The 27,941-nt window shown below is 39.7% G+C and overlaps 1 protein-coding gene across 1 annotated transcript in view; it reads left to right on the top strand.

Annotated features, from left to right (window-relative positions):
- The window catches only part of LOC145977782 (atrial natriuretic peptide-converting enzyme-like), a 202,600-nt gene that overhangs the window by 87,054 nt on the left and 87,605 nt on the right, over nt 1-27,941 (top strand). The window contains exons 4-8 of the mRNA XM_083110058.1: nt 9,097-9,229; nt 10,438-10,518; nt 15,090-15,199; nt 19,367-19,499; nt 21,849-22,001. Of these exons, the coding sequence (XP_082966184.1) occupies nt 9,097-9,229; nt 10,438-10,518; nt 15,090-15,199; nt 19,367-19,499; nt 21,849-22,001 (610 nt within the window). The remainder of the gene's footprint in view (nt 1-9,096; nt 9,230-10,437; nt 10,519-15,089; nt 15,200-19,366; nt 19,500-21,848; nt 22,002-27,941) is intronic.

Genomic DNA, 27,941 nt, shown 5'->3' with positions numbered 1-27,941 from the left:
TTGTTGGAAGCATAGTCGGAAAGGTTTCCTTTGGAATATTCCGGAGTTAGATCGTCGCATTCTATCTGTTGCGAATCGCGTTACCTTGTGGCTTTATCAGAGAAGGGAACTGCAGTGAAACGTCACTCAGAGCGGGAACCGGAGAGTACGGTGGTTGAGTGATGTCAGGAATGCTTTTCTCTGCGAAAAAAAAGCAATGTGTGGTTCGGTTCAAATTGTGACGTTGCACAAGTGGCCACCCCGATGGCGTGGTAGTAATGTCGTCGCTTTGCGATCCCGGGTTCGATACCTGGTGGTTTAAGTCCACTTTGAACTGTAGGACCCCAGTCCCGATTAACGTACCTGTGCATTAACTGGACTCAAAACTTTAAACTCAAACTTTTAAACTTGTTGCAACTGCGAGCTGATATGTTAAGCTTCCCACTGCAATAGTTGGTGCTCTATCTTATCTCTAAGGATCTCCATTATTCGAGGTTTTTTTTTTCAAAACTTGCTTTTTTATTTTAGCAAACATTTGGGCCCAAGTTCCTTTTATTTTATTGCTATTTCATCATGCTGCGAATGAAATTTTTATATTGTTCGATTTCGGTTTACGTCTGTTAACACATACTGCGGAGTTTTATCGATTACTTAAGATTATGTTCAGTTTTCGTTGTTAGGTTAAGCAGGTCAGGTTTCAGAGTTTTTGAAAATAAGATCCTTAGGAAAATATTTGGGCCTAAAAGGGATGAGGAGACAGGTGAGTGGAGAAGGTTACATAATTTAGAACTACATAATTTGTATTCATGTCCAGATATTATTAGAATGATTAAATCAAGAAGACTTAGGTGCGCAGGCCATGCGGCACGAATGGGAGAGGAAAGAGGAGTTTACAGGATTCTTGTTGGGAAACCTGATGGTAAGAGACCTGTGGGAAGGCCAAGACGAAGATGGAGGGACAACGTTGAGATGGACCTAAAGGAAACCGGTAGGGAGGGAAAAGAGCATATAGATCTTGCTCAGGATAGGAACAGATGGAAGGCCTGTGTTGCTGCAGCAATGAACCTTCGGCTTTAAGAATTCTAGAGAGTTAGTTAGTAAGGTCAGGTTGGGTTCTCTTAGCATTAAAATAAAGTCTCTAAATGCATTCTACTAAGGTTCCGATTTACTTCAACACCACTTCACACTATACTACGATACTTAGAGTCGCTTCTCAACGGAGAGTGCTTTGTCCATGGGAAGCGCACATGCTTGCGTAAGGTAATTTAGATTTTTTTTTAAACATAAATATATTTTTTTTCGAATCCAAATAACGTTTATTACTTTAAGGAAAGTTCATATTTCGTACGACAATAATTTCCAAAATTCTACGACAATTAGTCTTCTGCTAGGAAATTTGATGGATTGATTTTTTTTTTTTTTACTTCGCTTTTTGTGTCACTTTCGGCTGCTTTGCGAATATGGAGATGAGTGATGATATGATGAAATTGATGAATGGGCACCCACAAACATTCATGCCCAGGCTAGGATTCGAACCCGGGACCCCTGGCGTCGTAGCGCGATGTGCTAACCACTCCGACTGGGAAATTTGGAAAAATCATAAAAAACCGGATCCGTTACCCAGATGACTTACGCCTGTTAATGAGTCATACGTTGGAAACTATTTTCCATTTCCAGCGCGACAAATACAGATATCACGGCTCCCGTGTGGCGGTAGGTGCACACTCTATCTTCCGTCAGAAGTCAATCACTTTGCTCGGTGATGCACAATGTTTGAAAAATCGTGGCAAATATCCATTTACACTCGGTTTCATGTATCTGTCGGAATAATCCATGTATAACACACAACATAGTTTATTTTAGAAGGATAAAAGTTTGGAAAGAGTGCACGTTATTCATGCGCGAATATTGTACACTTAGTTTGTTTAATCCCAAAACATAAGAAATGTTGAATTTTAAGGGCATTCCTTGTTTTTAAAGCACGAGATGTGTTGAAGTTCACGAAAAAGAGCACAATTCGCATTTTTTGCTAAATTCGTGTCATGTCACGATTTTAATGCATGAAAAATGTATTTAGAACATGTCATTGCACATACATAATCTCGTTTTGTCTGGAGGATAATTCCAGGATGTTATTTCTGGTCGTCGTATAGTGTTTTTGTTAGTGAAAAATTTAAGAAATTGTACAGCACAAAACAACACCCGATTTTCACTTTAACTTCCGGCAAAAGAAAAAAAGGTGCAACGTGTCATGGTCATTGGGACATGTAGATAGCGTACCACACATTCTCGATCGTGGTTATAGTGGAAGTGATGTAAGAAGTACTACGATGCGGCCTTTATTTCCCTCCATTTCTGCCCCGAGGTACTGAAGACGAGAGGCTTGGGTGTTTCCAAGTACAGAGACTTTAACGATAATTTTCCCGCCTGGGATCACACGCGATTGAATCGAACCCGGGTCTTCCACACGCTAGTCAGACGCCGAATCGCAAAGATCACAGCGGATCTTAACTCAGTGAAATTAACAAAAGGTCTAAAGATTGCCATAACTTACATTTGTATTTTCACGGGGCGGTTAATAATCACCCTCTCGAAAAATGTGAGACAATAAGAAACCAAAATTACAGTAACTGTAATAAGTGCTGACCCGCATATAAGTTGCTGTAAATGCTTTTCAGAAGCAGTCAGGATCGTATATTTAGGCTATCTGCGAAGCTCAAGGACTACAACAGTCGTTTAGGAAATTGTGAACAAACTTGTATATTTTAATAAGAGCTTGCAATCTCTGTGCCGGTTGTCATGGCAATGTGACTTCCCTCAAGACGCCGAAAACGACCAAAATGGGTGTGTCTAACCACTTATACAAGGTTTTTACACGGGCTAAGCCATCTCTCTTCATCCATAGCCAATGACCTCGTGCCATTGTGAGATATCCTAGATCTTGAACTAAGCGTACGACACTGGAAACATTACTTATGAAGTGAACAAACAGCGTAAAATATACCCCACCTTCAAGAAAATTCGTGGAAAATTCTGTCATTGAATATTTATGATTTTGAAAAAAATATTTATTATAAATTAAATCTTATTTTCAAACAGTGCATAAATCGCGCACAGTTGAGTAATATTTTAAAATTCGTTGAGCGATTTCATTCAATTGCACTACCAGAACAGTTCTCCCAGGTCAAAAATAAATAAACGTCGTCGCCTTGAAATCAAGGGGTCCCGAGTTCGATACCCTGTGGAAGCACATTGAGCAGTGGTTCGGATCAGGCCTTTAAACTATAGGTCCAGTCCCAATTATCCTACCTGTGCATAAATTGGACTTTATACAAAAATCCCATTTCAAATGACCTCAAAGGCAGAAATTTTACAAGAGCAAGTGTGGTCAAAATGCTCCTCAGCTTCTTTCCTGCAACGGCCGTCACCACAGACGCTGTGGAGTATCCGTAAGACCCACGATGGTAAGAAGAAAACTTGTGACAATACCCTGCTCAGACATCACGCTCCATCGTTTACCACATTAACGACCGAACACACGAAGCACTGTTGACTTCCCTCGGATACTCAGCGGCAACATTTACCGCCTTCTCTCGTTCCGTTGCTGTTAGACCTGTAGCCAGAATTTTATTACGGGTGGTGTAGGGTCATCCATAATCAGCAGCCGCCATCTAAAGGCAAAAGTGGATGGGTAGAAGACGTGTATATTACAAGTTAGTATACATGATGTTTAGAGCCGCGGTAGCTCAGTCGTTAGTCGGTCAGCTCAGCGCGTTACAACGCCAGAGATCCTGTTAACACGCTGTACCCCCTCGAGAATTATGTTGATGTTTCTTAATCGACAGAGTTCGATGTTTTACGTAATATATAATTGGTTACAACTTGCGTAAAACACAAATAACGGAGATATTTGATCCCAAAGTATGGCACGCATAGGTCAAAACCTGCCTTCTCGACGTACTTTCGCCCTTTTTATTAGTAAAACAGTTTGTATGCACACTAAAATAGCGAAAGAACACGTCGGAAATTGCTATCAGCTCTAAACCTAACACTCCTAACCTAGCAACGTATGGAATGTCGTGTTGGTGCTACAGTATGTAACATTCTTATTCGTACACACGGATTTTCAAAGAAAATTCTTTAATATCTGAAGGGAAATACACTCTTTTGAATTTGTTTCTTTACAATTCAATAACTAATATCATTATGAACATCAAATCTTACCCAAATTCTGTATAACCAATGACAATAAAAAAATAAATGAAACTGAAAGAGAAACATGCCATTTCTGTACAACTTTTCTATTCGTACACTTAATAATATTAAAGAAAAAAGTATATTCAGAGCAAATTGACTGACAGTTCTAATACTTTGATGCTTATCCTTTGGCTTTAATTACTGCTTGACACCTGTTCTTCTTAGAATGAACCAGTTTTCCACATGTTTCGTAGCTTATGTTATTCCACTCGGCTTGCACAACAGTTTTCAACTCTTGTTTGGACTTGACGCCTGCTTTATGGACTCGCCTCTTCAAAATTGCCCATAAATGCTCAATGGGATTTAAGTCTGGACTTTGAGCTGGTGTTTGTAGTAGTTTGGGCACATTCCATATTAGCCAATTTATGTTAACTCGCGCCTTATGCTTACTGCCATTGTCTTGTTGGAATCTGTAGATAGGCGGCATGTCAATTTTTTGGGCACTCTGGTTTACATTGTTCTTCAATATGTCCAAATAGACATATGCATACATGATACCATCAATAAACTGGATGGTACCAACACCTTTGGAGGACATACAGCCCCAATCATTCATGACCCACCACCGTGTTTTACTGTTGGAACTGTGTTAATGTGATCATTGTCTTTATTTGATTTTCTCCAGACCCTATTTATCCCATCCGACCCGTATATATTAATATTGGACTCGTCTGACCATATGACACTATCCCAAAATTCCTGGTCCTTGTGGATGTGCTCTCTCGCGAATGAAAGTCTATTCCTGCGATTCATCTTATTTACATACGGCCTCTTTCCTGGTATTCTGCCATGCTATCCATGCTTCCACAAGGCACGTCGGACAGTTTGATCGGACATCATCTTGCCAGCAACATTTTCTACTAACGGTCGTAACTGAGGAACACTTAGTCGCGGGTTTTCTCGCACTCTTTTTAAAATAAAGCGTTCATTACGTTTATTCAACCGTCTCTCTCTTCGTTTCCTAACAATACCTTTCTAAATTTGTTTACTATGTATTGAAGTTTGGAGTGTGATTTATTGACTGTTTGTCCAATTTTTCTTATCGAATAACCTCTAAGAGTCAAATTTATAATAACATCCTTCATATCGGAACTAAGTTCCTTCACCTTGCCTATTTCGAACACGCTGATAGATAGACGATAGGCCTACAACAATACCTACTCCAGCATTCCGCTTGACGGGGAGCGCGCCTGCATGTTCAAACTTGTTACGAAGTTGCAAACTGCACAAAATCGCCCGAATAGCGGTGGCGCTGTATGCGAGGAAGATTGAAACTCTTGCCTGTACGAATAACAATGTTGCATGAAACAGCGTGTTTTTCTCTTTTCACACAAATTATATGCTCTGTTTATACATTTTGAACATACATTCTTATTGACATTTGTTGCTGAAATCTTCACTTCATTAACATTAATTACCAGGTACATATGAAAATTATATTATATTTACTAGTAGATATGACATTTTTTTCCTCGGAAATTCTATGTTTACGAATAACAATGTTACATACTGTATATCCATTTGCGCGAAGCCTTCAGGCTGTTCTGCTTCATGATAAGATATCACGCTATGGTAACAGACGCACTTCACAACACATTTCCGCAAACTAAAAACAGTTGAAAACGTTCATAAACAACGCAATCTTCATAAACCATGCAAAATATTTCACTTTCTCGAGGGAGTACAGAGGTTCAAGGGCAATGATGTGCCGTAGACTATAAGTTTACGTCTACATGCATTTCTACACGTAATCTATGCGTAGATTACATTGGGTTGTAGTTTACATAGACTACGTAGACAATCTAAAGCGCATTAAAATTAATTTTCAATGGTTTCATGAAAGGAAAGTGACATTTTCAACTATATTGGTTCCTAACGAAATGAAAAGAATCCTATTTACAACAAAATTTATCTTCTCTTCTTTTAATTAATTATCAACTATGGAAGAAGATAAATAGTATGCAAGAAACAACAACAGATGGCAGTCGTGAGGCAAGAGTGGTCTTTTCCCCACAAAACACTAGAATATTTCCTATATTATGTTTCTTCCTAGGTGAGAAATTGTTCGAATTTGGAAGAAAGAGTATGAAAAGTTCTCCTCACACATCAGCAACTGATACGCAGTATAATTTTGTTTTACTTCTACAGCGCCCTTTGCTAAGATATCAAAAGATTTGTTGTTCTGGAAATAGTGTAATTCGAGTGCTGAAATTGTAGCGATATTTTGTAACAAAAGTATTGTTTTCTGTGATAGTCTGCAAGTTACATCAACTATTATTATTAATAATATTCATTGGCGGCGATTAGGAGGGGCGTGAGGGCAGTTGCCTCCCGACTCTTTGCCAATATTGTATATGGATAGATATACAAAATATGGAAATTACAAATGTGTGTAATTGAAATAAACAACATAAGAAGTAGTAGTAGTAGAGATAATAAAGAGAGAATATATATGGTTGGTAATACAACAAGGGTGCCTGAAGGGGGGGCAGAGGGAGCACTTGCTCCCATGAGATTTCTGGAAATAATTAATGTAATTCGAGTGGTGAAATTGTAGCGATATTTTATAACAAAAATATTGTTTTCTGTGACAGTCTGCAAGTTACAGCAACTATTATTATTAACAATGTTCATTGGCGGCGATTAGGAGGGGCGTGGGGGGCAATTGCCTACCCACTTTTTGCCACTATTGTATATAAGATTGATATACAGAATATGGAAATTACAAATGTATGTAATTTAAATAACAACATTACTACTGGTAGTAATAAAAATAATAATATAACAAAAAGCAATAATAATAGCACTACTACTACTAGCCCCGTGGGCGCCCTTGACAAATACACTGCAATTTTTTGGGGTTTCACCGGAGCTTGTATTATTATCCTAAGGGAACTAAAACTGAATTTGCGATGCCCACACACAAAACAACACTACATGTTCTTTTGTAGTTACAATGATAAAATAATGAAATTAATTATCCCCACCTTTTACCTGAGGGTTACTAGGCGTCCTTTTAGGGTTACTAGGCGTCCTTTTCTTCGGGTCCTAAAAATGGTCCGGGCAGGTTTTTTGGAAAATGTGGAAATGCTCCCTTTCTTGTGGTGTAGCCAACTGGAACGACGTTAAAGACAAACAAAAATAATCTTGTATATTTTATGTAACCTGAAGTAAAAATAAATATATATTTTAAACCACCAAACAACGTATGTTATCGAATTATACAACCACTCTCTTCTGATTTGTGAAAAAAATCACTTTCATTTCAAGAGCAAGAACTCTGTTTAGGCCATTTTTTAAATAGTTTTGAAACCCTATTTATGAATATTCGTCCTTCTTTGTAGCTAATCAGTGGTGATTTATTCATTCTAGTTTCTGGACTTTTAACCACTGTTATTTTTTAAAAGTGATTTACTTACGTTTCGGAGGCTGAATCTACCTCCGTCTTCAGGGTAGCGTGTAGTCTGTTAGGTCACATAAATGGTTGAGTAGGAGGATTATTCTTGGTGGCCTAGGCTCCACCCCATCTGTCGGTCACAAGGCCCTCTACACCAGGTGGTTATAATTAATATCACGGTGTTCAGAGTGGTACAGCACGGGCTGTAATGAGAGTAGCGCTCGCGAATTATGGAAAACAAAATAGTTACAATTCTCACCACCAGGGTACAAAATGGCGCTGTAAGCAGTCAAAACGTGGTATAGTTACAGGAAAAAGACAGGAAAGATCAAACACGTGAGAACATTGGTTCTGGCATGTTTATTAGGAACTATGGTTACAAGAACTGTTCAATATGGCCTCCCAATTCAGCAACATGCTGCATTCGTAACACGGCATGGTCGACGGTTGCTCGCAGCATGTCTGGTGAAATCTGAGAGACATGTTGTATGCTAGCCTTCAGATCAGGCAGAGACCGGACATGTCCCTGATAGACACGATGTTTTAAATATCCCACAGCCAGAAGTCACATGGATTAAGGTCGGGGGATCTGGAAGGGCATGCATCTGGAAACTGCCTAGAGATGATGCGGTCATTAGTGAAGGTTTCTCGCAGCAAATCTTTCACGTGGCGAGCGACATGTGGTGTTGCCCCATCTTGCATGAAAATGGTGGTGTGTTCACAGTTCCGTTCTTGCAAAGCTGGAATCACGTGTTGCACAAGGAGGTCCCTATAACGTGCAGATGTCACTGTACACCTAACAGGCCCTCGAGGTGTCATCTCATCAAAGATAAACGGACCAAGAATGAAGTAGCTAGTGAACCCACACCAATCAGTCACGTAAACTGAGTGAAATAGTTGTTCCTGCACAACATGTTTTAATATTCGGCGAACATTCACATCGCTAAAGGAAAAAAACCAACAAGCGTCACCAACAACAACCAGGGAGCTCACACAATGGTTAGGCAATGCCACCGACATTGTCACCAACTTTGACGTCAGAGTTACGGAAAATTCAAGTTTTGACGGCTTACAGCGCCATATTTTACCCTGGTGGCGAGAATTGTATCTTTTTTGTTTTCCATAATTCTCGAGCGCATTGCTTCATTAGCATATCTACGAAGTTTCAGACTGCTACTCTCATTACAGCCCGTGCTGCACCACTCTGAACAGTCACTTTAAGTATAACAACCTGGTACATAAAGTTGCCAAGTAGGATTATCAGTGTCCCAGCCTCCACTTCATCGGATGACCACGTCAAGGTCACGATCAAGGCTTCGTGTGGCACCGTTAGGTTTCCACCTTGATCTCCGGGGGACTGGAGCGCCCCAGATTGCATGCATTGTTTCCTCAATAAATGCACTTAATGTTGTGTGTCTTAATCTCCACATGCCCTCACCGACGTTTTTGGCTTCTCTTTGCAGATAATCCGTGACATGAGGAGGCCGTCGAACCAGTACATGACGCGGGGCCGGTGGAAGGTCAGTTTAGCTCAAATCTTCATCAACGCGGTGGCTCTCCTGGCCATTGGAGGAGGAATTGCAGCTTATTTTAGGGGTACGTATGACCAAGGGGGAACCGAAGGGGGGGGGGGGCTGATGGGGCTGCATCGCCACCAACTGCATGGGAGAAACATTGAGGGGGGAAATTTAGAAATATAAACATATTCAAAAGTAGGAAAGTTGCAAATAAATAATTTTCTGGATAAATATAGTTTGTTAATCATTCAACTAATACAGTACTGTGATTAGTACAGTACAGTACTTCTACACAGTACCCTACACATGTTGATTGATTGATTGATTTGGTTTATTTTACCTCGCTCTTCTGCCTCTTTTGGCTAATCGCGAGGATGATAATGAATGATGAAGGGACGACCATCACAAAGAACACCCATGCCCAGGACGAGATTCTAACCAGAGACCTCACCCCTGGCGTCGTTGCGCGCTGTGCTATCCACTCCGCCATTGAGATCAGCAAGGTAACTTCTACAACAGTGTAACTATTTATATATTTTCCTTAAAGTAGTCCCAGTCATTTTGTTTAGCTTGAAAAATGTAGTTGTAGTTGTTACTTTCGTAATATACAGGGTAATTCAAAATGAATGGTGCAACTTTACAGTTATTATGATTGAAAATCAGACAAGGCATCAATATAAAGAAGAACTCTGGAAGTTTACTCACATGACTCACATTATAAAGATTCAATATGGGAACCACGTATAACGTGGAAAAGGTCCAAACGACAATCAAGTACTTGCTATGCACGAGACAGCAAGTCGTTCTCAACGGTTTCGAAGGCACTAACAATTCGTGACTTTGGCAAATCTTTCGGAAGGGTGAAGCATACGCATTACTACCGGATGCATGCACCATTGTGATTGAATCAGTTCTCGATAGCTCCATCTACTGGTCACCCGGTGGAGGCACAAGTGGTTCGGATCCCACTTTAAACTGTAGGTCCAGTCCCGATTAGCCTTACTGTGCATAAAGTGGACTTAAAACAACAAATCAATCAATCAATCAACCATCTACTGGTCGTTAGCCCCTTTGCGACACTGGCGATCCTGGTGGAGCATCGGCTAAACAGAGTAAGCCCGCTAAGTTTAAAACTTCCAGAGTTTTTCTTGTCTGATTTTCTATCATAAATAGTAACGTCATAATAACTGTGTAAAGTTGCACCATTCATTTTGAATTACCCTGTATATTGTAGATTTTCTTCCTGTTAATTAGAAATTGACCTAACTGTTTCATATTTCTTTGCAGCCTATCCGTCGACTATTCGCTATATCAACAAAACGACAACAATATCTAGACTGGTACCACAAGATATGAACCCAGCACCCGGTAAGTAATTATTTTAGACATAACATATTTTTGCAAGGAATTTGAAATCTAAAAGTAAGAAAAAACATTGTGCAAAGTGTCTGAGAAGTCCCCGTACGCGTATTTCACATGTGCACATTGAAATGGAGATTGGGGGCGTGGTTTGTGTATGCATGCTTCCTATTGACTAGCAGACTGCCTCAATGATATAGGATAGGACACTGGCATTTATTTCATTGACTTGTGCGAACACTTTCTGTAAACCACAGAGTATAAGCAGAACCATCTAGTGAGAAGAATACAACGCAATCGGATAGTAATCAATACTCGAAAAGCAAATAGACTTTCTTATTGGAAATAAAAGAGACAATAATTTTTAAAATGTTGCGTTGGATGAAAATTCTTATACAATTATTTAATATTCATTTTCCGCTTTTCGTCAGATGCAAACAAAGAGCATTTTTAATTGTTACTTTAAAAACCGTGAGTTACGCCAAAACCTTAATTTCGACTATATAAGCGCGCGGCTATTTGTTTTGTAAAGAGTTGTTACAAACCAGATATTACATACTGGAAACAACAACACAAGATGAAAAGAGAGGAGTTTCAAAAAAGAAAAGTAGATGGCAGCACAAGGTGAAGAAATATAAATAAATCTCTGGAGGATAAGTATGGATTTAGTGAAAGTGAACTACAATAGAAAGATGTAGGAAAGATCAAAGCAATGTATAAAAAGTAGATAATAGATGGGAAAGGAAAATATAAGTGGTTTACATCATTCAACAAGTTCAAGCTTGTAGTCAATGGTTAAGCACGCCATAGAAGTACTCAATAAATGAAAAATAGACCAGCCAACCAGAAACTTCTCCACTACAAGCCACGCCCCCAATCTCTATTTCAATGTGCATATGTGAAATACGCTCCCCGTACCCCTACTTGCATATATCATGTTGCTACTATGTTTAAAATTGGCCGATATTTTTTCAACTATACATTATCTTTATGCTCACAGACATTTGGTAGTGAACCAACTCAACCTGTTGATGACAAGGCCTAGGGCGTTCATGACTTTAGGTATTTAATATTACAGTATTAGGTGCGTAATATTACAATATTAAAATATTACAGTACAATATCTGTCGTATCAGAGGACAGTACCAGGTGTGCCCGACATCTAGCGATGTTCTTCGAAGAATGCCCAGTTGAAATTTATCGTACAAAAACTAACGTATACAACTTGTATAACCTACCAATATTTTTTCTGTGAAATTTCAACTCTTTTGTTTCATCTGGGCATTCATTGAATAACATATCCAGGTATCAGACACATCTGGCACTGGCCCCTGACACGACCAATGTTGCCACTACACATCGTAATTTCGATTTTTTTTATGAATATGCCATAATTAAACCCATAAATCGTCTGTAATGCATAAAATGCGTAAATATTTATCCTTATTTTATCAGTTTGATAAGTGCCATACATACACATTGAAAATTTTTGCAAACAACTAAACAGCTGCTTTTATTCATGTTTGTTGTTACTTCGTACATAAACTTTTTAACAACTTAGTAACCTTTAACGCATACTGAACGTTCATGTAGGACATGAATTTCTTGTCTAATGTCTAAAAAATATCCACATGGACAAAGTTAATACCCATTGTAAGATTTATGTCTCTGTCGCTTTTTGTACAAAAGTTACGTACATTTAAATTCGCGTCGCGAATTTGGCCTTGTATGTGTCATATACAAGAACACAGGAATACTACTATGCAATAAACTTCCATGTGAAATAAAGGAGGAAAGAAATATTAAGCTATACAAAAATAAAAAAAATATATATCGCTTAGAAACATCACCATACACAGCATAGAAGAATTTTTACAGCATATCTAAAACTACCTTCTCTGTCTCACCCGTACATAATCAATTTGATACAATATATATATATATATATATATATATATATATATATATATATATATATATATACATATATATAAACATGTTGAAACTTTAATTAAGCTGATATGCATCCAACATATCTAATCTAGTGGATGTAATAAGTGTGTCCGAGAAAAAATATACCAATAAAGAATTTAAATAACTCAACAATCGTTAACGATAGAAATGTCAAATAACGTTTATTTGGAAGAGGGAAGAAAGGATTTTTTTTTTACCACCAGAAGGGAAAAAATCGTAACATAATTAAGCGCATGCGCGGCTTTGTTCGTGAGTAGTCTGTACAATGGCGCCGTTTACTGTTCGTCAGAAAGTTGAGTGCTGCTTTTGGTTTGCAGAATTGAAGTCTCCTGTAACGGTACAAAGAAGATTCCGGAAACAATATGGACAGGAAGCACCAGAACGTCATTACATTGTTAAATGGTATAAACAATTTCTGGAAACAGGGTCTTTGTTGAGGAAGAAATGTAGTGGTCGGAAGCGTGTGAGCGAGGGTAAAGTGGTTGCAGTTCAGGAAGCTTTCCAGAGAAGCCCGCGTAAATCTGTGAGACGTGCTAGTTCTGAACTTCAAATTCCACGTTCTACTGTGCATGATATCGTACATAAAAGGTTAAGGCTTAGAGCCTACAAGTTACAGCTTGTTCAGAAACTAAAGTGCAGTGATAAACCCGCTAGGTTTGATTATGCCAGTGAAGTGCTATCACGCATTGATGATGACAATGAATTCCTGACACGCGTAACATATTCAGATGAGGCTACCTTCCACATTTCCGGAAAAGTGCATAGGCATAACTGTAGAATATGGGGTGAGCAGAATACCCATGCAGTTGTTGAACATGAACGCGACAGCCCCAAGTTGAATGTGTGGTGTGGTTCGACACGAGATTCCGTAATTGGGCCCTTTTTCTTTGAGGAAGCTACAGTTACAGGTGCAAGTTACCTGCAAATGTTGCAACAGTATGCTGTACCTCGTATACCTCATGAGTACATGTTTACGCAGAATGCCCCTCCCCCACATTATGCCCGTTGTGTGACTAACTTCCTTAATAACAATTTCGCTGGTAATTGGATTGGGAGGGGTGGACCCATTAAATGGTCACCAGGCTTGACTCCTTTGGACTTTTTCCTTTGGGGTTATGTGAAGACTATGGTTTACCAAACACCTCTGCAAGACCTCAATGATCTCCGTGAAAGAATTATCGATGCATGTGGCTCCGTCACTCATCAAATGTTGAAGAACACTTGGATGGAGGTTGAGTGCCGCCTTGATGTTTGTCGCGCCACCAAAGGAGCACACATTGAAATCTACTAAGGTGAATTTTTTTTCTTGTTCTTTGGTTAAAAAAAATTCTATGCTTTTCTCTTCCAAATAAACGTTATTTGACATTTCTGTCGTTAACGATTGTTGAGTTATTTAAATTCTTTATTGGTATATTTTTTTCTCGGACACACGGTATATATTTGTAACTCAATTATGCTGATCTTCATCTTAAATATGTTATCAAGGGTATGTCATATATGTGTGTAACAATAACTGCTGTATCCCATGCATGTAATCAAACCGATGTAATAATATATACTTGTAACTTTTAAAATGCCGCATCCCATATATGTAATCAAGTGGATGTATCTGTACTGTAATCATGTAACAAATGACGTGTTCTATACTGCTGCAGATAGAAATATCAACAATGTAGTAGTCAACAGAACGAGAATAAACTACAATTACAATTATGATATATCTAGGGGTAATAGGCTATAGGCGTACGGCAACTTTTCAGGTACTCTGTAAACGTATGTGCTTTATATAGTTGAATCATTTTGTGAGGATTCGTAGCGTCCGAGAGATTAGCTTCGAAAGAGAAGGAGGGGGAGAGAGGGAGAGAGAGAGACTGAACTTATTCTCCATCCACTGTAAGTTAACATAAACAAAACCACGTGACTCTTGAGAGCAGTTCCTTAACATATGTGTTAGTTCTGGTGTTATTTTGCCCCTGAAAATATTGGTCGTCGTCAAGGTGCTTTGATTTAAATCAGGTTGATTTAAATTGGGTGTTTTTTATCCTGATTTAAATCACTTTAAAGAAATAATTTACAAAATAATGTACATAAGGAATCTGAAGATATCAGAATCACTTTCCGTGAAAGTACATTAATCGTAATCATCTAATGGTGTCTATTAAGGAAACAAAATGTATCTACTGATGGGGTGAAGCTCATACGATAGGAAATGTAACATGTAAACAAACTTAAATTTCTCTTGATTTAAAAAAAATCAATAATTCTTGTAGGCAAAAATAGCAAAAATTTTGTGTAGAATAATGTAAAAAATACTAATTATGTTAAACCGTAAATAGTGTTGTTATCATTAAGCTGCAAATAAACATGAAAGCTGATACTTTGCAAACTATGGTTAAAAAAAATCGCCAAAATTCAGCTTGTGTTTTCATTGGGTTCGTTCTTACAGCGAACAGAGAGTAATTCTTGGCCACTCATTCTGGGAGGTGCACTTGCCCCTCCCCTAAATTCATCATTAAAGCGCATATTTGGCACTGTCGAGAACCAAGTGTATGCTCAAAACATCTACATTAAGTCTAATTCAGCTCTAAATGTCTACTTTTTTCTAGGCTTCTGCTTCCCCGTCGTAGTGAGCTTCTGTCATTATCATCGTGTGCCATACAACTACACTGCCTTCCCGAGCATACCTGGTCTTTTCTCTCAGAGCGATGCGCAACACGTAAGTGACGTCACTTCTTAGTATGTAAATCCATTTGTATTTTCAGTCACTTCCTTCTACATCCCGTCCCATGAGTCCGTGGAGAAACGAAAGAGAAAGCAGTGGGCTGTGCGAAGCGTTCATTGGTCGAGACGTATCGAATCGCTATTTGCGAGGAAGACTTGTTTTCGTTCGCGTGCTCCATAGACTTTTGGAACGCAGTGTAGCTAAGTTGTTTTCGACTAAAAAAGCATGTGGTATGTCGCATGACATACGAATTAGATATGAAATCCAGTTTCTCGTAACATGCCTTGGCAATTTGGTGTTCATGCTTGACAACTATCCGTGACAAAAATATTGAGCCCTCGGTTAGCGTGCTTGTAAAACTGTACTTCGTGGGAGGAAGAAAGTCAAATATACCTCATTGGAAAGCTACAAGTGTCTACTTTTAGACAAAGGCAAGACAAAGTGATTTTAGCTCTGTTTTCTATTCAGACAAAAATGTTTGTAAATGTGTAGTTTTTTCGTGTAATTTTTACATTAGTCGAATTCAATTGTGTGTAGCTTCGTGTAAAACCGTCGTAAAAATATGTTGTTTTTTTTTTTGCGATTGAAGCTTTGTTATGTGGAAATATCTCAGCCAAATATAATGGTAGTGCAATGGTCATGAAATGCATTTTAAAATGATGGCCGTGGAATAAAAATCAAATTTCCATATCTCATTCTTTCACACGGTGCGAATTGAAAACAACAGAGCGAATTGTTTTTCTTGGCAACCGGTTCCCGCGCGATTGACATCGTTGCTAAGAACGCATGTCGAGAAAGTGAGCTTTGTTGCCAAGCGTTTCCTCTTGCCCTTTAAACTCCGCATCCAAGCAGCTTTGACACGGGAAATGAGCCGAAACAATGTGTTGCGCAAAGGAAAGCATTGTAGAGATGCCGAAAGTTTCTTTTGTCACTTCTGTGTTTACATTCCTGCCATGAATATTGCCTGAACACCCACATAGGTATAATAATTCTTACGTGCATTCTATCCAGGCAGTCCGTCTCTCACATGTTCGCGTGTTTGTTCGTACGCGCTGTATTGAGTGGTGGCGGTTCTGTGATTTTTTTTGTTGCATGATAATGGCAAGACGGTAATATCATAGTGGTGCAAAAGAAATTATAGTCAATGCGAAGAGATATTTCTACCAGGAGAAACGAATGGGCGCATCTCACGACATAAGCCAAGGTGTCAAGTGCACGGCGGAGTGTTTGGGGGTTACCTCAGCACAGTGAAAAAGGTATGTAAAGGAAAAGGGAACAACAAAAATTTTCATCGACCCAATATTTTATTGGGCGAGTTTTTGCAAGATGTGGTGAGAAGAAAGATACACGACTTGTATTTTAATTATCCAGTTCAACAGAATCCATTATGAACAGCATTTTATACTTTTACCTTTCACTCATTATATTTATTGAAAATTTATTAGTTTTTAGACTTCTGTGTCTCTAAATGAACCCACAACTCCTTGTTTATTACAACAGTTGCAGCTGTGTAAGAGACCAAAATATAAAAACAATAATTCACGTGGAATGTATAGCAACACGTTAAATGCTGAAACCACCACCGCTACTCGATACAATGCTTAAGTGAATTTTGAGAGATAAACACAATTTACATGCGATTTTGCTCGAAATATATTTTCAAATGTTAGCGTGAAAGTTTCAAATGCGCAATTTTTAAAATATAATTTTTATGCGTTGCTATCGTTAGTACGCAGCTCGCTCTGTTTCCCTTGCTTATGAAATCGCTGTACACAGCAGGTGCGTTATTATTGTATACAGAGAAGACTGGATGGATCTCTCATCCAACATCGTTGCACTCAATATATCTGTTTAAATGTGCGACATAAAATAATACTGGGAAAATTACGTTTATATAAAGCTGAGTGGAGTTGTTTTCTCTTTCTTTAAGTTCCCTTTATGCACAGGTAGGTTAATCGGGACTGGAACTACAGTTTAAAGTGGGATCCGAACCACCATGTACCTCCACCGGGTATCGAAGGAGACGACGTTCATATGAAGTTAACAGCTAGAAGAAATCCCCCCCCAAAAAAAACCCTGCAGTACAGCAGTACTCAATTTGCAATATGAGAAATATTTCATTCATTATTTTATGCTGCGACAATACTTTGAATCGGCTAGACGGGAAGCACTTGCACGATTCTCGCAACGAAGTGCAGCGAAACGGCAACGCTGTGGAAGTCGCCTGCAGCCCGCGGAGTCTGGGATTGGCCGCACCCGGCCATACGTCATGCACTCGTTTACCATATCAGGAGTCATATTCGTCAGTCAAACCGAAGAGCTCCCAAGGCGAACTATTTAAAAATTGTCGCCACCAGCGAAGAATTCCACATAAAGTTCAACCTTGCAACAGAAATTTTCCTCAACTAATAATTAGCCAATAATAAACAAAACAAATTCCTGGAAGAAATTTTTCGTAGCCTGCGTGTCTTGTTATTAAAAAAATAATAATTTGAATATATTATATTTTCAAACATGGAAAATCTCCCAAGGATCTATTGATCACTATATTGTAAAACGCTATACATAAAATGTAGACATGAGTTAATTGAACATTTATTTTCCGATTTATTTTTGTTTGCTGAGTGTCATACTGCTCGACATAATGAGTATACTGTTGAATTTGGAGTGTTGTTACCTCAGTGCTCCCTGGTGGCGTTACTGCCAACTACATACAAGTTCAATGTGATATAAAGATGGTTATTTATTTAGTATGTTCGATATTGTTTAAGCAATAAAGTATTGATATCTTTGAAACATATCTTGATTACACAGCAAACTCAACTTTATACTTTCAGCGTGTCCCAAAATGATGATCGGGGTTTCATAGTGATTTAATTCCCCTTATATGTGAGGGTGCAGGGGAATCCATGAGTATTACCGTGCGTGCAAATTGTCCATCACCATGTTCTTGCACTTTATTTGGCCCATTAAGCTAACTAACTAACTAACTAACTCTCTAGCCTTCTTAAACACGAAGGTTCATGGCTGCAGCAACACAGGCCTTCCATCTGTCCCTATCTTGAGCAAGATCTATATACTCTTTTCTATCTCTACCGATTTCCTTTAGGTCCATCTCAACGTTGTCCCTCCATCTTCGTCTTGGCCTTCCTACAGGTCTCTTACCATCAGGTTTCCCAATAAGAATCCTGTAAACTCCTCTTTCCTCTCCCATTCGTGCCACATGGCCTGCCCACCTAAGTCTTCTTGATTTAATTATTCTAATAATATCTGGACATGAATACAAATTATGTAGTTCTAAATTATGTAACCTTCTCCACTCACCTGTCTCCTCATCCCTTTTAGGTCCAAATATTTTCCTAAGGATCTTATTTTCAAATACTCTCAATTTATGTTCCTCTTTCAATGTAAGGGACCAAGTTTTACACCCATATAATACTACAGGCAAAATTACTTTTTTGGCCAAATAAGAGCTTCAAGAATTAAAAAAAACTCAAAACAAGCTTTTGACAACTTCTCCACCAGCATATATAAAAAATGCATCGCTATAAACACGTAGGATGCAAGATAAAAATGAATAATAATAGTCATGGACAATTTGCACGGCATTACTAATGGATCCCACTGTTCAAGGCCAAAGCTTATTTAGGAGTAAACAACAACTCCAAACGTTTACACAGTGTATCTTATAAATGCTCAATGTGAGCGCCTTTCGTGACACGGCACACACCCAGTGGCGGCGATTGGGTCCGAACACCGGGTAAATAAGGTGCCAAAACTGAGGGGGGGGGGTCAAAGACAGTACATTTCCCTTCGTAGATAAGATTTAGCATAGTGCGGGGGCAATAGTGGCGAAAACTGGGGGCAACTGCCCCCCTCGCCCCCCCCCCTAAGCGCCGCCAGTTCAATTCTTGCCAAACACTTTCGTTCCACACACTTGGATGTCCATAGATAGCTCTTCCCTTTGTAGACACATCCAGTTGTGTCAAACGTATTAAACCATGTATTGTAGATTCATTTTCAGTTCATGTGCCATGCTACATTGCAAATGAAAATTCCATTAAATTGCCTCAACACGTTATGTGTTTTCGCAATATATCTTGTAATAAAACTTGCTTAACAATTAATAAGAATGTAGTAACTGTTGCTAATTGTTTCCAGGAACTTGAAATGTACGACGCAGTGGTTAATGTCCGTTGCTACGAGCTGGCGCCACTGTTCCTGTGCTCCATCTTTGTACCCAAATGTGGAACGGGGGGAGAGTCTGTGCCTCCGTGCCGGACTTTGTGTCACGGTAAGTGTCTATTGCATATGAACTTTTACTATTTCTCTTTCCTTTATTATTTACGTTTTTTTGTAAATAATTAGGTAATACTATAGTATAGGGGTGACGGATTTCTTCAAATTTACAGGAGAAAGTACTTATGGAAATCATTTTCTGTAGCGTTGTGGAAGTTCGTGAATGTAGTTTTGAACCATTTTAATGCGAATACATGTTTTCTGCGAAAATCTCTGTCCGACACGCTGTTTCTGCTGCCGGAATTTGCTTTCTGCACGAGAGCACAATGTTCCGTGTGTTAGATGACGTAACCCCGTAGTCAGTGTTTCAAACTCGCCGTGTTTTCACTAGAACATGACGTGTCGAGTATTTATTTTTTTAATTATTTTTAACTATGCTTGCCTAATCTAACTTAACCTAACCTAACCTTACGGAAAATGGTTTTTGGGGCTAACGTCAATGGTTTTTGGGGCTAACGTGAGTGGTTTTTGGTGCTAACGTCAATGGTTTGTGGGGCTAACGTCAATGGTTTGTGAGGCTAACGTCAATGGTTTGTGAGGTATTAGCATAATTTGAAATCCGGGCACGAAAGTAGGTATTTTCCGGTGAACCAGGTTGCAACACTGCATAAATCGACAAAACACTCGCACAACGCGCGATGATTGATTGATTGATTGATTGATTTGGTGTTTTAAGTCCACTTTATGCACAGTAAGGCTAATCGGGGCTGGACTTACAGTTTAAAGTGGGATCCGAACCACTTGTGCCTCCACCGGGTATCGAACCCGGGACCCCTTGATTTCAAGGCGACGACGCTAGCACTGCACTGTGCCATCGGGGAGGCTCCACAACGTACGATGAACAGTACACTGTCGCCATAATGTGTGTTACAGAATCGAAATAACAAGTAACAGTAAGTACTCGTAAATGTAAAAAATAGGCATTATCATAGTTAGAAATGCATTATTTCACCTTAGGAAATGTTCCGCATTCCAGAATAGTACGTTAGCAATGTAAAAAAGTGCGAAATATATGATTTATAGGTGTCACCCCCATACTATAGTAGTACCAATCATTATATTGTTTCATGTGTATAACATATGTTGAATATCATATATTAGCGTGTAGACTTGTTTTCTCATGCAAACCAAATGTTTCATCTTGTGATAATCGACGAACTTTTGATTTTTTTATGCTTACTCTTATAAATTGTGCCTGCCCATGTGGCGAAGTGGTTAGCACATTGCACTACTCCACCTTTCTACACCCTCGATTTCAGGAACATTTCAAATATTTTCGTGAAAATATTTAGTTCCTCATAACAAAGTGTTTGCAAATAGCGCGGAAGTTAATTTTTTAGATCTACGTGCTATGAAACTTAAGTTTTTTTTTTAAAATTAAAATTCCTTGCGTAACGTGAAAAAGGTTTTTCAGAGCATCTATGATGGCGGATGATGGATTCATGTCACAGGCACAAGTCTGAAGATTTCGGATCATGGATTCATGTCACAGGCGCACGTCTGAATTTTTTCTTTTTCTTCTTATGATTGACCTGTGCAATGGGAACATTTGCGATTGCGATATGTTATTTGTGTGATATATTGGCGAATTGGACATTTCAGCCATTGGATTTCATTTATGCGACTTCAGAAATTGGAATTAATTATTTCTTTTTGGCAACTGCAGGCCGTAAATGGGAGGATTGTATTTTCTAAATGACTTGTAGGATGGGATAATTTTCGACTTCTTATTTTTATGATGGGAAGGGAGTGGAGGGTGGTATTCTGTGGAAAAGGACAACAAGGACTTTGAACGTAGGAGTTACTTCATTTTTGGACTTACAAATTTAACTTCGACCCGCAATTCAGTGCCTGGCCTTGGTAAAAAAGAGGTAAGGTACCTTCTTAGGTTTAATTTTAGCCTCCATTTTTGGTATCTTCATGTGTCAATGCGGAAAACAGTGAGAAATAGTGTTGTGGGCAGGTGACTCCGGCCAATTTCTAACATGTCTTTAAAACAGACTCTATAGATAAAGGCGGGTAGCCGGGGCGTAGCGTAGAGGAGCGGAGGCGGGGCCGCGGTAGCGGTAGGGGGCGGTAGGTCAATTACCCTAGGGGCGGAACCCGGAATCGGTGGGAAATTTGGACTCAGTAATTTCAAACGACAATATCTCAACTTCAAACCTCTGTACGTTCGTAAATACTTGTTTCCGCCCTCCAAATTTTTGTTCTTCATAATTAGTTTCACATAATCTTCATAAGAAAAAAAATCCTCCGAAATCAAGGGTGTAGAATGGGATACCGGACCCTTCTTCGCTAGAAATGCTTGAAAGTCGACAATGATTTGTTCTCTTCCCCATTGCAGAAACAATGCGTCGTTGTGGTTTCTTCCTGGAAGTATTTGGGCTCCCTCTTCTGGAAAATGTGAACTGTGACAAACTCCCGGAGTCCTCCAACCCGGAGGAGTGTGTCGGGCAGAAGGAGTTCATTGAGATGCAGCAGAAAGCTCGTGTCCCCGGTAAGTACAGATTATACATTCCCTTATTGAAAACTTTCAAATTATTTTCAAATTTGAATACAACGAGTTGTTTCCGTTTGTAGTACTGATAGCGAGATTTCCTACTAGGTCAGCAATTGAGTGGTGACTTTTTGAGGTTATGTCTTCTTTTCAGCAGATAAACTGCCACCTTACACACAGTAATACAAAATACCAAATCTACTAGCGGATGATCTATTGACAATCGTCTTTCACGACTGTTTGCTGCATGTGTGGAAATATCACGACGTGAATGTTCTGGAAACATCGGCTCACTTGAGAGAACGCTCTAGGAAAAACATCGGCTTCTTTACGAATACGTTCCGGGAACAATATCAACTCCCTAGACACAAGGTTCTACAAGCAACATCGGCTCTCTTAAGAAAACGTTCTAGGAACAACAACGACTCCCAAGAGACAACAGCAGCGGCTCCCTTCAGGAAAACGTTCCAGGATCAACATCGGCTCCCTTGAGAAAAACGTTCTAGGAACAACATCGGCTCTTTTGAGAATACGTTCTAGGAACAGCAGCCGCTTCCTTGAAAATAACTTCTATGAACAACATCAGCAGCTCCCTTGAGAATACGTTCTAGGAACAACATCAGATGCCTTGAGGCAATGTTCAAGGAACATCATCAGATTCCTGCAGACCATGTTCTAGGAACAACACCGGCTCCTTTGAGAGTATGTTCTAAGAATAACATCAGGTCCCTCTAGAAAACGTTCAAGGAACAACATCAGATTCCTAGAGACCATGTTCTAAGAACAACACCGGCTCCTTTGAGAGTATGTTCTAGGAACAACATCGGATCCATAAAGACAATGTTCTTGGAACAACATCGGTTCCTTTGAGACAATTTTCTAGGAATAAAATCAGATCCCTAGATACAATTTTCTAGCAACACATCAGATCCCTAGAGACAATGTTCTAGGAACAACATCAGATCCTCGAGAAAACGTTCTGGGAACAACCTCGGATGCCTTGAGACAATATTCTAGAAACAACATCAGATTCCTAGAGACCATATTCTAGGAAGAACACCGGCACCTTTGAGAGTATGTTCTAGGAACAACATCAGGTCCGTCGAGAAAACGTTCAAGGAATAACATCAAATTCCTAGAGACCATGTTCTAGGAACAACACCAGCTCCATTGAGAGTATGTTATAGGAATAACATCAGATCCATAAAGACAATGTTCTTGAAACAACATCGGCTTCTTTGAGACAATTTTCTAGGAAGAACATCGGCTCCTTAGAGAATTTTCTAGGAACAACATCAGATTCCTAGATACAATTTTCTAGGAGCACATCAGATCCCTAGAGACAATGTCCTAGGAATAACATCAGGTCCCTCTATAAAACGTTCAAGGAAAAATATCAGATACCTAGAGACCATGTTCTAGGAGCAACACCGGCTCCATTGAGAGTATGTTCTAGGAACAAAATCAGATCCATAAAGACAATGTTCTTGGAACAACATCGGCTCTTTTGGGACAATTTTCTAGGAACAAAATCAGATACCTAGATACAATTTTCTAGCAACACATCAGATCCCTAGAGACAATGTTCTAGGAACAACATCAGATACTCGAGAAAACGTTCTAGGAACAACTTCGGATGCCATGAGTCAATGTTCTAGAAACAACATCAGGTCCATCGAGAAAACGTTCAAGGAACAACATCAGATTCCTAGAGACCATGTTCTAGGAACAACACCAGCTCCATTGAGAGTATGTTCTAGGAAGAACATCAGATCCATAAAGACAATGTTCTTGGAAGAACATCGGCTCCTTTGAGACAATTTTCTAGGAACAACATCGGCTCCTTAGAGAATTTTCTAGGAACAACATCAGATTCCTAGATAACATTTTCTAGGAACACATAAGATCCCTAGAGACAATGTCCTAGGAACAACATGAGATCCGTCGAGAAAATGTTCTAGGAACAGCATCGGATACCTTGAGACATTGTTCTAGGAACACCATTGGCTCCCTCGAGAAAATATTCAAGGAACAACACCAGCTTCATAGAGACATTTCTCTAGAAACAACATCTAGGAGCAACATCGGCTCTCTTGAAGAAACGTTCTAGGAACAACATGGGTTCCCTTGAGACAAGTTGCCAGGCGGTCTCTGCTGCCGAGAAGAGCAACCCTAGCGTTTTCAACAGAGTGAGAGACGAACACTTACAGTCGGTTGGCAACATGAAGTGTCGCCGATTCTTGCTTGCTTGGTGCAGCGAGTTGCTCCTTGTATTCACTTCGCATCTCCATCAGAGTCTAACGAAGACGTGTTTATATCATGCGTTTTATAATTTCATAGTAAAACTTATAGACCAATTTAACGGGTACCTAATTCAAGAGTCCTGTTAGTATCTTTATTAGCAATGAGAGTCCAGGACATCAAATTGTAAAGGAAAATTCTTCCGCGGAGCCCTGGTTGCTTATCTAAAAAATGGAAAGTTTCTTCTTCTTATTTATCACCAGATTCACATATTTTTTCTCTTTCTCAAACACAGGTATCAAAGGTCTCCTTCGATTTGTCAAGGTTTTACCAAGTTTATATAATCTGGACGGATTTGTAGTAAATTGTTCCCCTTTTCGATATGTTTCTTACTCCCTTTTGGAGGAGATACACTTTACAAGTGACGTGCCTGTTGCGCCTTCCGTCCTGTACAGGACGTATGGTTTGTTTACAAATCCCCCTTTCGGAAGCGTTCAGTTTTAAACAGAGAATCCTCGGAGTGCGGAAGGAGACAACCGTACGATGTGTAAAAACAACCAAGTCAGTGGCGGGCCGTAACCATACATTCGCAATTATCTCGCAAACAGTTCGTTTGCAACACCACGTTTACTGAGACCTTTTTGCTTCTACTATCGTGTACATTTCACGGTTTCCGTTTGCGCTATCACTCCTCATAGACCCTGTATAATTAATACTCAATTATCATAATTAACACCAAGTGCTGATGACATGAAATTACCTGCATGAAATATGAATTTTTCTGCAGATATTCACTGAACGCTGCCTCCACATTCTTCTTTGTATCACATCCAAACAACTATGTCGGCCAAGTGTATACTGGAAAAGGATTTTGTGCCTCTGAAGAGTAAAAATACACGTGTCACTGTGGTATCAGTTCCAATCGCTGACAATTTTCACTCCCACATCTTTCAGATACAGTTCAAAGAATTTTAAAGCAGAACTACTTTCCTTGCAACGGCCATTTTCCAAGATGGCTGCCATTTATCAATCGGAAGATCTCGATCAAATGCTGCACCTGGAAATCCTAGAATAGCAAATGTTCTGCATCAGTTTTGTGATACTTAATCTCCGTCCGCTGCTAAGCAACGTCAGTGTAAACAATACGCTTACGTAGTCACGAAACAATTTCGAATATCTAGGCAACAGCGAAAGCGAACCACACGCGAAGATTCACAGGAATACAAGGAATTCTGGGCATAGGGCATACAATTTTTCATATTTTGAAATATCATAGCGGTTTTTCGAAAGGAAAATTCTATAAGAGCTGCCCTGGCGTCCATCAAAGTTCCAGCCAAGCCTTAATCAGTCACTGGCGGCGACCATTGTGTATTTTGACCGCCATCTTTAACAAGCTAGTGTTACAAGAATAGCAGCAACTTGTGTGCACCTATATGTGAGCAATGTTTCACATTGTCTGGTTAAAAGAGGAAGCAATCTCATGAACTGCTTCTTCGTTGTCAGGCTAAATAGCCCCGAGTGTAAGCCAGCTTTCAGACCGGAGAGTAAAGCGACACACGACACAGTGTTTAACGCGAGTTTTCAGACCGAAGCGGCACGTTTCACTGGAAACAGAACCTTCAGAAATAAGTACAACCTTTCATATCTAAGTAACATAACAAGCTGCACGTCTTGCTCGGACTGGGTTATTTGCTCAATAACGTGCATCGTGTCGCCTCGGTCTGGGTCGCGCATGCTCAGTGAACGAGGCTTGGGGTAGTGTCGCTTCGGTGTGAACGAAGTATTTTGAAGATCAAAAGGCGCGTTGACATTTATCGAGACTATTGTGTTCTTGCAATTTTGTCCCTTAGTTTCAACTTGTGGTTTCGTCCCGATGTTTTATCTTGGCAGCCTTGATAATTATGGACTGTTGAAAGTCCAATGGATCTGGTTTTGTAGTCTGTTATGATTTCTACCACAGAGGAGTGGTCTTCGACTTTCGGATAATAAACTTTTTCGAGCAGGCCTCATCTCCAGGAAAGTATCAACTCGGGGCAAGCCCCGGCACGTAGCGACCTATTGGGTGAGATGAGTCAAGGCAAATGGATAATAAACCTTTTCCTACTCTCACAAAAATTGGCAATAGTTAGGTTGGAGAGTTCAAATGAACTAACCGATCTCCAACTACGCACTGGCAATGATCAGGTTGGAAAGTTCATACGAACTTCAGTCTTCGACTTTTGTCATTCTGAGAGAAGTTATATAACGTCAAGACATCACTAGTGTTAAGAGTACACAAAGTTCATAGTGCATATTTCTTAAACAGAGCAAATAACTGGAAATATTTCTCACCAAGTTTGCAAATATTAAATATCTTGCAAAGTTGTGTTTTCTTCAGAGGTGAGTCAGAGCGGAGTCTACTGTAATGGAGCAAAGTGAACTTTTTACACTGTGCTGCCATCGTGTGACCATTTTCTAAATGACTCAAACTTCTGATATCCACAAAAATTTGATTTCCCGTGTGGATATTCTGAACCGCAAGTTAAGTATATCGTCCACTGAGACGCTAGAAACGCGGCACCCCGAACCTTCGCGTGGACACTTCCATGTGCCTTATCGAGGGCAGTCCGCCCATGTACCGTGCCGAACCACGCCGCCACGCGGAACGTTTTCCATCCTCGGCTACAGTCGGGCCGAGCATGACGCTTGCCGGAGCTAAACGAAGAGACACGGAATTACACGAGAGGGCATTTGGAGACGCGGCCAAAGGAAATTTTCGGTCCCAGAAACCTGCAGACTTCTGGCATGGAAATTCCGCTCTTCGGTTGCGCGCGTTTCCCTGTAGTGGGCGTTATACTATTTGTTTTCAATAGCAGCAGACAGCAGAAGTTATAATGCCGCGTATCCACGCGTCTCAGTTGGCGTTAGGCTTTAATCGTTCTGTTCTGGACAGAGTTTTAAATATAGCTATGGAAAATAATGAGCAATGATCAATATTGAACTTTGATGTGAAACTTCGAAAAAGCATCAACAATGAAGTAATTTGAATGCGAAAAACTGTTGAAACATCCATAACACTAAAATATAATTATCGTTTAGCACAGGAGCACAATCTGTAACAAAAAAAAAAAAACAGTCCAACAAGTACAATGGTGAGCCCATCTCCAAGGCCAATGGAGCGTCACCCAGATCATGTCATAATTAATCCCTAGGACAGCGTGACTACTATAATCCAATTACTGAAAGTATTTTTTTGAGCCTTACTGAATAGTTTACTTGATGTCCGCCACCCACCACCATTAATGTTTTCCTCTTTCTTCATATAACGGATTAACTATGGTGCACCTAGCAGCACATGTGACTTTAAATCAGCTAAAGTAAATGAATTACTAAGGAAAAATGTTCTGATTCCGTGCTCCCCCGGCCTCATCGCACGTAATGCCAGTCCCCGTGGCGGATTGCTTAGCACATAGGCGTAGTTAGGTAGGGGCTCGGGTGTGCTAAGCTCCCCTAGAACCGAACATTAGCCCCCTCCAAACGACGCATGCGACATGTGCACAAAAAAATTAGAAAATTCGTCATGAAACTTTAATATGTTACTCTTGTGACGTGTCAGTCACACTTAAGGAAAGAAGTGCAAATTAGGTTTGATACAGAATACAACGGAATGTAGGTCTAGGTGCGTTTTACAGGGAGAAGGCGGATTTCCGCACCCCTCTG

The sequence above is a fragment of the Lepisma saccharinum genome, chromosome 23 (genome assembly GCF_977018435.1).
Source record: "Lepisma saccharinum chromosome 23, izLepSacc3.1, whole genome shotgun sequence".
In the NCBI taxonomy this organism is placed as follows: Eukaryota; Metazoa; Arthropoda; class Insecta; order Zygentoma; family Lepismatidae; genus Lepisma; species Lepisma saccharinum.
This window is presented reverse-complemented; position numbering and strand designations above follow the sequence as displayed.